Genomic DNA, 13,289 nt, shown 5'->3' with positions numbered 1-13,289 from the left:
TAAAATATGCTATAAAAATAAAAAAAACATAATTAATCAAAAAAGCAAAAGAGAAAATTTTCCTAAATTCTTAAAACAAAACTTGCAACGCAGAAAATCAATTTTCTATTTTACTGGTCATCCAATTATCTGTATAACTTTAAAAGAAAAAGTGGAGATAAAATATATAAGAAACGCTGTTAAAATGCCGCGCTTTAAAAAAAAAAACCAGCAAAAGTGAAAAAAGAAAACAAACATTTCACTCTTTTCAAAACAAAAAGTGTCAATGATAAAACGACAAAAATGACTTTCCTGATTAAAATTATACTTCGCCGAATATTCGTAATATCCTTAATGTTAAAAAATGGAGTAATTTATAAAATTGAACTTCAGAAGAAAATATGACACAATGAAAAAATACACTTTGCCTTGTGACGGTCACTAGATGCTGTTAGCCATTCCTTATATTTTTCATCAAGTGCCCATAAATTATTAAAAACACACTTTCCTGGAATTTCTAACAATTTCACATTTGAATGAAGTATTAAAGCTACCACGTGTGCTATCAGAAGAATTGAATTTCTCGAATCCTATGGATGAAGAAGGTCAATGCAGGTCTTCAGCTGATAAAGTATCTAAGTACTGTCTAAAAATAAGTCAAGACCTCTCCCCACACTAAATTTTTTTCTTTCAGAATGATCCAGAAAGAAAAAATATATTACCATGAAAAAAATTAATAATAAAATAAAAACAATAAGAGCGTGTTTCCTTCCATTTGCTCGTAACCTCTACCCTCACATGCATTCAAAATGTTCTACCCTCGAAGCAGGATCTCATTCTAGGCGAAAGACATACTTTTTAACAGTGGATATTTTTCTAAGATATAAAAATTGTTCCAACCAACTAGTGATACTAGAAATTAAGGACTTTTAAGAACCTTGAATTAAAATTAAGTACTTTTAAGGGCCCTTAATTTTCAAAATAAAAACTAAGCAGTTTTTAAGGATTTTTAAGGAGCGTGGGAACCCTGTGTAACTATGAAAATTTTTGTTTAAAACAGTTATTGATGCGTAAAAACTTACTCTGGCAAGTATAGTGGAATTACACTCTTGCAAAGCTTCCATCAAACTCAAGAAATGTAGACTAACCATTTCTGCCAACTAAAAACAAATTTTTTTATACCGTTAGACCTTTTAAACAGAATAAAATATGAAAAATGCAATCAATAACAATTAATAACCTTTAACATAATATTATTTAATTATAAACTTAGATAAAAAAATGCTTTGTTACGTAAATTTATTTATTTTTATTAACATTAAAATAAAAACTACAATTTTTTTAAATAGTTTTTCTTATTACGAAATAATTAACAATAATTTATAATATAACTATAATTATAATATATTATGAATATAACTTGTTACATTTGAATTTCATAAATAACAATCTGATGTATTTTGTGCTTTTTTTCCAAGTATTCTTTGTGAATATTATACAAAATTATTATATCACTTTTTAAATTTTTGTTTAGAAGTTATTTGTTTTGTATAAAAACATCCTTAACTTATTATAGGGAAAACACTATAAATTCAGGATACTAAAAATTTGTTGCATGCAGATCTACTACAACAATATATCTTTATTTTCACATACAAAAAACATCACAACAAATTTTAATAAAAATCAGAATTTGAAAAAAAAAAAAATAAAAATCTAAAAATATATAAAGCACACACATAAAAGATGAAAAAGTAGAGAAGAAGCCAACCTGAGGGTACTCTTCCTGAATAGTAAGAATGAAAGAGAATAGAAAAAGAATTGAGAATATAGAAAAAAGATACAATTGCACAGAGAAAAATATAAATAGGAAACTAAAAAAAAATGAGCAGCAAAGCAATTAAAATTTAAGTGAAAAACTACTAAACACACAAAACACTATACAATTTTACTAAAATATTCATAAAACAAGCTTTTGTTCTAGTGGGACACACAATTTAGAAACAATACATTTAAAAATGTTCTTTTTACACACACAAGAATGTAAAACATACATAAGAATTACATTGAAATATGGAAAAAATTAAATGGAAGAAATTTTTTTTATTCAAAACTATTGTTTTTAAATTATAAATTTCTAAAGTGTTTATTTTATAGGTATGTATAAAAAATTAAGTTTGCCACAATTCTACATCTTATTTAAATAGAAAACATTCAAATGAATAAAATATTAATATTTTAGCTGTTCAGATAGTACATTTACTAGTGGCAGCAAAAACAGTGCTTTGATATTTTAATAAAATAGAAACAAAATAATTATCTCCAATTAAAATTATCAATTTCTTAAGAACAAATTGTAGCACACACAAACGGATTTTAACACTCAGACATTCTACATGCATAAATAAAAGTATGTCTAAACAATTTAGTACAATTTACATTCTAATTTTGCTGCATTTAAAAATAATCAGGAAGAAATAAACAAAAGGCACATACAGCATTACTGTCCATATAAACAATTAGTATGAACAATTATCAATTACGGTAATAAAATAGTATTTACTTTTGAATGGCAGACTAATTGAAGTATTCCTGGAGTTACTTTAGCCCAGAAATCAGTCAGAGTTAAGCCACAAACTTGATTTTGTTCACTACCTGGTGGATTCAATGCAACCATATGTTCACAATACATAGTCCATAACTGAAATATTATAGAGATAAATATTCGTTTATACTACAGCAAGAGTTTCGAAATCAAACCAAGCTTATCTTTAAAGCAAGAAAATAGTATAGAACACAAAATAATAAAAAAAGCATTACTTCTATATATTACTATTACTTTAAACTTGGGCTTTTAACAAGAGTCTACCTTATCTTGAGAGAGATAAAAAAGTAATAGTTTAATACAAATTTGGGAAAATCCATAAGATGGTAATTTGTTGCTAACAATTATGGATATGGTTGTTCCAGCAGATAAAATTTTGCAGTTTAAACATTTATGGGGTCAAAATAATGCACTGTAGACTTCATATATAATTAAAACATTGAAGAAAATTTGAAACACTATGATGATAAAAAATGCGAATACAAGAGCAAATAAATATATGTCATTAGCTCGAAAAAGATTCAGACCTGCCAACAATGGAGAAATAAAACAACGGAGATTTTACTAGTGACATTTTTTAGACTATGAGTAAAGTTTTGATACATCATACATAATCATGTAAGTCAAAGAGAGAAATTCAAAATTGGAAATAATATAAGCACTTACATTTGGCGAAATAAAAAATATGCATATGTATGTTAATCTAAAAAATATTTTTTTAAACCATTATTTATAATTACTTAAACTATTAACACTCAACATACTGCAGTGCTGGCTATAGCACTGTCTGTTGAGGAATAAGAGAAGTATTTTTGCCATCAACGAATATTTTATCTCCATTTTCTTTAAAAAAAATGTCACCAAATACGGCGGAATTTGAGAATATACCGGAAAACAGGAGATAGTGGTAAAATACAGGAGTTTTCGTTAAAAAAACAGGAGACTTGGCAGTATGCTATTAATATAATTTTGATTGAGAGAAAAACTGAATATCATCAGCAGGTGTTATACAAAGAAACTACTGTAACTAATAAAAAGATGATACAGCCGACGCTCTTTAGTATGACCTTCTATTATATTGGCCCTTCAATCATAATGAACGATACATAAAGTCAAATTATCTATCCCTCAGATGCAATGTTATTTTAATGCCCATTTAACTGTTGATACCAAACTGTTCATCCCAAAATAGCACCTGAAATTTATTTCCATTTTTACATTATATTCCTTTTATATGAAAAACACAACAAAATTAAGTGTCAGACATTTTTCTGATTTATAAACCAAATACTGCAATTGAAAATTAGTAACAGGATTTAACTAAAGTTTTGAAGAAATCATTATTTATTTTGAGGTTGCAGCACATTACATGTGAAGCATCTCGATTTACATGCTCATGGAAAAAGGATCACTAACTTTATAATTACGTTATAACCCTACTAATTATAAAGTTAGTGAACAATACCACAAATATTTAATCATAATTAAAAAATATTAGACTAATATGGACAAAACAATGATACATTTTTATTGGAAATAAATAGAAAAACTGATAATAACGCAGCATATTAATTTTGCCTTACTTGAGATTATCCTCATAATTTTCTTACCTGGCACAAAATAAATGCATGAAATAGGGAAGACATATGCAGAACAGAAACCTAAAATGAGAATTAATATAAATTATTCAAGTTACAATATATTAGATATTAATCAATGTTTTTAAGGTCTTATTGCTTTAAATTCAAAAAATATTAACATTGCATAGTTATTTTTTGTTATGACTGAATAAAAAGCACTAATAACATTAAACAATTAATTTTGAAAATCTAGATTTGCAATGAGCAGATGCATAGAACAATATAATAAATATAAATCGTTATGTAAATAAGTCAACTAATTTAGGGTATTGATATAATTTTCTATAAGAAACTTTTTTCTTAATGTGTGTTAGCATAAAGAGATTTTTTGAAACCTAATTTTTGTTTGAAAATCCATTTAAAGTATGTAATTGCTATTCTATTTCATTTGCCAGCATATAGAAAAACAACTATAACTTTAAAACATTTTGTAGTGTATCTACCACTACAAACATATAATTCCAATTCACTAGAATATAAGACATGATAACTTGATTCTAGGGTGGGGTACCTTGTCATAGATGAAGGTCGACATTGTCGATAACTACTATACCTACATTGGTGACCCGGATGTGATGTGAACACACCTACCTTGAATGAAACTCCCACTATGATTTGAACACGCCTTTTTCAACTGATTGTCGACATTGAACAGTTGACTTGCTACTTGTGACATTATCCACCTCCTCGCACTGTTGCTACTCAGCCTCGATCACACACAACGTCGGCAAATATACACTCGATTGCTAAAGGTAACACAGGAGCGACCACGATCATGAACTTAAGACAGCTCTAACGATCAGCACTCAAAAAGTACCATGATCTTAATACAGTCGTCCTAGCTTCTCATAAAACAGCAATAAATCAACTAGTGGTATCTGTTCCTCCAATTCTATCACAGATTCAATTCTGGTGGCGGAGTACTGTAGCGTAACCAGCACTACAAACATATAATTCCAATTCACTAGTATATAAGACATGATAACTTGATTCATTATTGATAACTACTATCCCTACACATTTAAAGAGATTTGGAAAGCTAATGCACCAAAATTCATAAATAGACAAAAAAATAAATTTTTGTTGAAATTTCTGATTTTTCCAGACGTCTGTGATATTGCAAAGTATGTTTTTATAAATATAAAGCAAACTTATTGATGAAGATGCTCAGATAAATTCTTCAATATTTCACTAAATATTGACTATCACTTAAAAACCTAATATTCTTACCAGTATTTGAGATACCTATTTAATCAATAATTGTTTGAATTAACTTAATTTTAAAATTCTTCAAAACATAATTATCTTAAAAAGCAGGAAATAATAATTATCACAACATTATTACCTTAGACTGTTCAGAGAATCCAGCTAAAATTACTTGAATATGTTCAGCAATATGACTGTTCGCTTCAAGAGGAATAGGTTGACATGGGGAAGGCGTTTGCATCAAAGCACTGTGAATGAGTGCACCAAGTAGAAGCCACGATAATAGACGGATATGACTAACACAATCAATAAATTCCTTGGGACTGAAATTAAAAAAAAAATATTTAACACTTTACTGAATGGTTTCATGTACCAGTGAAGAAAACCAATGCTTTCCAGTGAAGAAAAACTCTGCAACATGTTTTTTTTTTAATGAATAAAATTTTTTTTTGATTCCCTTATTATAATACCTTTTAATATTAAAGTAAACTGTTCACTTACTAAACAGATTTTTAAATTCTTCTATTTTTTTCTTTTGTAATAAACATAGTAAAAATATTTGCAAGTTTTTTTTTATAATTTATGAATGTCAACAATATTATTCTAAATATAATTTTATTTTTACTTTCTATTACTGTAAGAACAATACATAATCAAAAAGGTGCTGCCCTTATAAAATTACAAATTTACTATACAGCTACAGCAGAATAAATACAAATAATTTAAAACAATCATAAAAATAAACTCTAATTCGAATATTTTTTTTACAGAATTAGTTTAAGGATTGATAGTATTTAACGAAAACTGAAAATCAGTTAAGTTTAGTTCTTATTGCTTTAGTTTCACAAGCTAAAATAATGCTAGAAAATTTCTCAACTTAGATTGAATGTAGAGTTAATAACAGAGAAGAGTCACATGAGGCTATACTGAGTCAAATCTAAAATAAAGAACAGACAATATTATGTACTCAAAGCAAAAGATAGTGCTTTATCTGATTTCTAAACAAAACTATATCTGATGTTAAAACAAAAGGGAGAAAGGGGATAATAAAACAACAAAAACTAAAAAAATAAAACAAATGAGAAATGGAAAAAAATGGTTACTATGGCACCTTGCAGTCAAAAAATCTGCATTTAACTGAAAGTAGAATCTAAGAGTTTAAAATTTCAAATATGAGTATCATTAATATGACTTTTATAACTCATTAATATAAAAATTATGAAATTTTAAGAGTTCTGTTTTTTACATTATGAAATTAAAATAATTAGCAAAAACATTAAAAAAATCATCAAAAATAAAATAAAAATCAAAGATTTAAATTAAAAGCATTTAACTTAAATCCAAATATTAAAAAAATTCCATAAAAAAATTAAATGATTACATGAACGACCTTTTTCAAGTTTTTTAAGAAAAATATTTTTTACTTTCAGTGAAACTTAAATATTCTTTTAGTTCAATATTTTCAGATGATTATAAAAATTAAACTATGTGTCAGTTAGAGAGAAAAAGAGTAAATATTATTAGTAAAGAAAAAAATCTTAACATAAAAATCATCTTAAACATATAATTTTCAAGCAAAGATTTCTAAGCCTATGCTCTGTTTATTTTAAAAACAAAAACCATATGTTTACACTACAATCAAATTTCAATGTATTAAAACTTACCCTTGCTGAATAGCTGTAGGAGGATGATATAACCAAGGGAGATAGCGACTAATAGCTCTATTGTCACGACCATTATTTTTTGAAAATTCAACAGCTAAATATTGAGAAAGGCCAGCTTTTAAATGTCCACCCAAGGTTTCTTCATTCAAATGAGTTGAATTACCATATAACATATTCTATAAAATAGTATTTTTTTAAATTAAAAAAATTGATCTTTATTTCTTTTCCTGCTTATATATATGACATATCTTCCTATAAAATGCTGACATGAATAAAAATATATGACAAATGTTATATGTTTCTACAAAACAATAAAAGACTATTTATATTGCAAAGCAATGCATTCATTGCTAATGAAAAATTCAGAAAACTGTGTTTTGAAGGTTTATTTTAGAATTTTTTTTTTTACATAATAATTGTTTCAAATATTGAAAAGTAGATAAATTTTACAAATTTCAATTGAAAAAAAAATTGCAAAATCAGTAATTATAATTTTATTTCTTTTTTCTGATACTTTGTGGCTAAATTCAATATAAAGAGGAATAATAATTTTATACATATATATATATATACACTTTTAACATTACTTAAAAAAATTTGGCTTGGTAAATTATTTTTGTAGTAAAATTCTAAAACTGAACTGAAAAAACCTGATAAATTTTAATTTTTAAAAAAATTAAGTTTAAAACAACATTATAAAAAATCTAGAGGTACAACTTTAATTACTCAGAACAAATTATTAAAAAATTGAATATATTAATAAAAATGTCTGAATGAGATGAAATAAAAAAATAAATAATTACCTTCACTTTAGTGAGAGTGTGAACATCAGAGACAAATTCAAGTGTGTCATTTAAATAAGTCTGCATACATTCTCCCGCTGAAGTTTTATACTAGAATTATAAATTTGCGTCATAAATTTTATATTTAAATATATTTTAAAAATTAAAAAGTAATTTAATTCATTCAAACATAATTACTGAAGATTGAGCCTCATATCCAACATTTGCTCCTTCAAGGATAACATTTGGCGCCAAACGGCCTCCACAGTCAGCTAAAACAAACTAAAAATGAAACAAAAATTAGAAAATACAAATAATAAAATAATTTGTATACATACACACACATTTATTTAAAAAAACATATTTATTTGCACGTATGTGTATGTATATATATGCAGGCATGCACAAACGCATATATCATTGAATAAGTAAATTTTTTTTAAAAATTAAAATGAATAAATATTTTAAAATATCATAAGAAATTAGCTTTAATTACCTGCACCAAAGTTAAGAGGTTTGCATCAGGAACAGATGTTTTAAACTTCAAAGCCTGAATTAATTCAAAAACAGCAGTTCTTGTAAGAAGTGTTTTATCACGCTCCTAAAACAAGATTTCAAGACAAATTATATTTACACTGAAATTAACAATTAGTAGATTTTTTAAAGAAATATTATATCAATAACAATTTAAATACCCAATTATTAGTCATTTCTATTCAACTCTAGGGCTAATTGTTTTATAGTAAATTTGATGAAATATCAGAAAGCAGCCAACATTAATTAGTTACAATGTTTAAATTTTAGTTAATCTGATGATTAGTAATATTAACCTAATTACTGCATTTTAATTTTAAGATTTTGTAACAAATATACATTTAATAAAATTTCAAAAAATAAAAGAATTTTTTAGAAATAATTTTCTTTTTTATGTGAACACATTACAGCATAAGGTTCGTTTCTACAATATTTGCTTTTCTACAATATATTCATTATAAATATTTACAATAGCTGCCAAAATAAAAACAAAATTCATAATAAAAATATCAAGCAAAATCTGTGAAAATCAGTTACAGTTTTTAATGAATTTCAGCTTTCATGCAGTTCAAGTAAAAAACCAGTTTTCCTCATGTTATTCAATGGGAAAGTAATGTATAACATGATGGATATTTCTGTACAACCTAGCCCAAAGACTTAATGATTGGAAGGTTATAATTCTAAATTTATTATATTACATACTTGGTTCTAGTAGATAAACAAATTACTCCCAGCAATATAACTTTAGTTTAATCTACCTTTTATGTGAAATAATTATAGTCAAATCAATTTTAAATGAAAAAATATTAGCTGCATAATTTAAAGAGTAATAATAGTCAAAATTTCATTTAATCAATAATAAGTTATTTACTCTGATAAATAGCTAGTTGAAACATCTAATTGTCACAAGGTACTAGGGTATATTTGTTCATAAATGCCTTAGCTAAATGTAATTTTTTTTCTATTGAATGTTAGAGAGAAAATTGGATCGTTGTTCGAAAATGCAAGTGGGTTTATTCCCATTGTGAATTAAACTCAGAAAAAACGATTAAAAGTTAACACAAACTGCAATTAATATAAAAAAATTGTACAAGAAGCCTAAATAAAGCTTAACTAAATTATCAATCTATAAAATATAAATTAGTTTAAAAATTCAAAATGAAACTCACTCGTGCATTTCTATTGCAAACTGTGCAAAGCTCAGAGAGTTGATAGTAATCTATAGAGGAATGCTGTATAGTATGACTAAGTATCTTAGAGAAAGGATCTAAAATAGACTATTAAACATTTATAAGCATTAGTTTTTTTATTTTAAACAGACAGACAAAATTATTACTAATTGTATAAGTTAAATAAAATAAACAGGTTACTGAGAGCTTTATTTGTTGAAATAATCAAATGAAAATGTTTTGAATGATGGTTAAATGAGGTATATGAGGTTTAAAGAAATTACACTTAATAAATTCTGTCTTTTAAAAATTGTTTATTTATAAAATAATTTTTTTAATATTTAAGTTATTTTTCATAAAAGCATATTTTATGTTTATTTCTAAAATTGCAATGCATTTTCTACGTGTTAAGATTACTTTTAATTAAATGCTTTAAATCTCTGTATGTTTTATGTTAATGTTTATATTAATTTTGATGTATGTTAAATGTTTTGTTAAAATGATGTTTTATTAAATGTTTCTATTAATTTTGATGGGGACATTTTTTACAAGAAAACTATATAAGAGTGCATGAAAGTGTAACTTTCCTTATTTCTTTGTTGAATGTCGAGGATTGTTAAGAAACTTTTAAAATTTAATCTGACAAAGTGCATATGATCAGAAAAATAACACCTTATAGAGATGTTTTCATAAAACATTGTGGGAACTTTATCCCAGAAAAGCTTGAAATATAAAACTGATACAAACTCTTAATCTATAGGAGAAATTATTATGTGAACTATAAAAATGTAAAACTATTTTAAAAAATATCGGTTTTGAATCCCCCCCCCCCCGTAAACAATTAGCGTAATTAAAACACACATACATCTTTAACAAAGTTATCAACTTAATTCTAGTGCATAGGAGAATTACATTTGAGCTTTTATGAAATTATTCATAAAGCTATCTAATAATCACTTTTTATTTTGTAATACATTGTAAAAATTCTCGTTATTTATGATAATAAAGTTCAAGGGAGGTAAGCAGAAAATACCTTTAAATACTTTCATTATTGTGGGGATTATTAACTCAATTTTTATTTTATTCAAAAGTATACATGATTTTTTTACTTCCATTTCTGTCTGTTCATTCATAATCATGACTAGGCCAATATTATTGATTTAAAACTTTAAGCATATTTATAAAAAGCGATATATGAAAATTAGCTAATAGTTAAGCAAAATATAGACGGGGGAAAAGAAATTGTTAATACAAATTTTTTGCTTCGTTTAAAAATATTAAGAAGCTAATGTTTCTTCAAATCTTATTTTTATATTCTGCATTAACCCCTTTTTTTCCGCTCACGTGAAAATGACGGGGTGAGGTTTCTCCCTCTATTTCTTGCTCCCGTGATATTTCCGGGCTGGAGTGTTCAGTAGTAACGCGACAATAAGAATAAAACTAATTCATTCCTCTTGCCCCGAAAAGATTTTATTTCTCATTTTACACACCAGATGGCAGTGCCAGGATATTTTGAAGGTAATTGTAGATAGTTAGTTTATTGCTCCAGAAAAGATGAAAACAATAAGAGATGTAGAAAGGAAACTCGGAACTACTGTCCAGATTGTCACATTGGCCTCTGTATTTCATGTTTTGAAATTTATTACACAAGAAAAAATTACCAATCTTTATTTATATTATACAAAAGTTTAAAAAAATTCTTTTTTAATGTTTAAAACACATATGTTTAAAATTTTCCTTGCTTGCTGGAAAACCAACAATAAGTTATAGTAATGTTAATTATGTTGGCTTTTCCTAAAAATGTAATTTTTTAAAATTTCAAGCAAAACACAAATCAAAAATTAAAAAAGTATATATATATTGTTCATACACATACTTTTATATAATTTTCAGGAATAAAAAAATAGGCACTTTTATGACCGTTTTCTTGAAAATTCCGATTGTTAAGGGGTTAAATAAATTGCCAGCAAATGTTAAATTGAAATAAATTTCAGAAAATGATAAATAAACAAACCTTTGCTTCCCTAATAACTGGAAGTTTTAACGCACAAAGTATAATTTGCAACACACTATTTAGTCGTATAGGTCCAGGAGATAAAGTAAAGAGAATTTTTCGTAAAAAGAGATCTAATTGCTGAAGAAAAGATGCCCATTGAGGCATGTTGCTTTCCAATGGCAAATAATCTAAATAAATGGCAACATTATCCAGCATGTGAAAAATAACTTCAAAATGAAGGTGTTTTCTTTCATTCATATTCTGCAATGAAAAAACATATATTAGCTTATCCTATTATATAGAAATTAAAATTTGGATGATGAATCCTTATATAAAACAAAACACAAGGCATTTTTGTTGAAAAAAATTTAATAATTAAATATTATTTATTTTGGCTATGCTAAATATAATGAGATTGTAATACTTATTCCCAGAAGTTAAATTTTTTCAAACACCAAAGAATTATCATGATGCAATTATACAAACAATTATTTAAATGTGGCATAAATATGGTATTTTAAATTTGAGAGCAAGCCTTTTATTATAATTAATACTAAACACTATATTTTTTAAATATAAATTTTAAGAGTTGATAATTTGTATATTAATATGCATTTCCATACGATTTACAATACAAAAAATATAAAATTTTAATTGTTTACATAATGGACAACTAGTACAATAAATTCTAATCTTAAACTAGATAAAATCTGTGAAAAATATTTAGCATCTACTTAACTATTTTAAAAGATTAAGACAGAATGTAACTACCACACTTATCTAAAGTTGTATGTGATAAATAAGTACAATGTATAAATATCTTTCTTTATTTTTTTAACATATTATGTAGAAATGAATGATGGAATCAAATGAACAAAAGTTAAAGTTACCAAAAAAATCTATATAGGTCCTAAAAGGAACTATTTAGGCTCTTATTTCTATTTATTATTATTACATTTATAAGCAAATAATTACAAATAAATTATTAAAATTGCAAACTACAAATTGTTATCAAGTTATTGAGAACAGTGGCATTCAATTAAATGGATTGTTCAGAGACATTTCAATCAAAATAAACTTGAAAAATAGTATGTAAATTATACTAAAATATTAGCATTTTAATAACACACCAATGTTACAATTTTCTCCTTTGTCTACAAATATAAATATCCCTCCAACCATGAGGCAAAAACTGGATAAATAAAATAATTCAAAACTGAAATTTTGTAAAATTGAGGCCTAATAGGGGGGCTCACTTTTTTGGAAAGCAATTATAAAAGTTTCACTGAGCAATTCCAAAACTGTTTCATCTAGAGTTCTAACCAAAAAGAAATATTTTTCTTCATGTCTTTCTTGTAGGTTTAAAATTTTATTCCTGATTTTTGTACCATTTGCTTAATCTTTTTTAACAAAAAATAAGTTAAACTTATGTAAAAAAAAAAAAAGAAAATATGTATTTCCTGACATTAAAAAAAAGCAACTTATTTACCTAACTTTCCGAGAATTTTGTATAGAACATTTTCGAAGCTAGTAAAAGGTACTTCAATATAAATGGCACATGGATGAAGGGTAAAAAAGGTTTAGAACCATTTATTGATAGAATAATATTTATATACTTACTTCAAACAATGAGATAAGAGGTGTTACTTGATTTAGTTCATTGAAATCTGCAAGAGCTGAAGCCATAGTTTTAAAGAATTCAGGTTCTAAATTT

General features: G+C 25.7%; 1 protein-coding gene across 3 annotated transcripts in view; it reads right to left on the bottom strand.

The window, feature by feature from the left end:
• unc79 (UNC-79 domain-containing protein) overlaps nucleotides 1–13,289 on the bottom strand; it is an 86,729-nt gene that overhangs the window by 6,210 nt on the left and 67,230 nt on the right. For all 3 annotated transcript variants that reach the window (XM_087157263.1, XM_087157264.1, XM_087157265.1), the window contains 12 exons: nucleotides 13,196–13,281; nucleotides 11,594–11,836; nucleotides 9,580–9,687; nucleotides 8,373–8,477; nucleotides 8,075–8,158; nucleotides 7,898–7,987; nucleotides 7,095–7,270; nucleotides 5,570–5,753; nucleotides 4,195–4,245; nucleotides 2,543–2,680; nucleotides 1,751–1,765; nucleotides 1,062–1,139 (listed from right to left, as the gene is read on the bottom strand). In XM_087157263.1, the coding sequence (XP_087013389.1) occupies nucleotides 1,062–1,139; nucleotides 1,751–1,765; nucleotides 2,543–2,680; nucleotides 4,195–4,245; nucleotides 5,570–5,753; nucleotides 7,095–7,270; nucleotides 7,898–7,987; nucleotides 8,075–8,158; nucleotides 8,373–8,477; nucleotides 9,580–9,687; nucleotides 11,594–11,836; nucleotides 13,196–13,281 (1,358 nt within the window). The remainder of the gene's footprint in view (nucleotides 1–1,061; nucleotides 1,140–1,750; nucleotides 1,766–2,542; nucleotides 2,681–4,194; nucleotides 4,246–5,569; nucleotides 5,754–7,094; nucleotides 7,271–7,897; nucleotides 7,988–8,074; nucleotides 8,159–8,372; nucleotides 8,478–9,579; nucleotides 9,688–11,593; nucleotides 11,837–13,195; nucleotides 13,282–13,289) is intronic.

This window comes from Parasteatoda tepidariorum, chromosome 2 (assembly GCF_982258835.1).
Source record: "Parasteatoda tepidariorum strain Cologne lab strain chromosome 2, Ptep-v5.0, whole genome shotgun sequence".
Taxonomy (NCBI): Eukaryota; Metazoa; Arthropoda; class Arachnida; order Araneae; family Theridiidae; genus Parasteatoda; species Parasteatoda tepidariorum.
The sequence above is the reverse complement of the archived record's forward strand: the minus strand, read 5'-3'. Positions and strand labels throughout refer to the sequence as shown.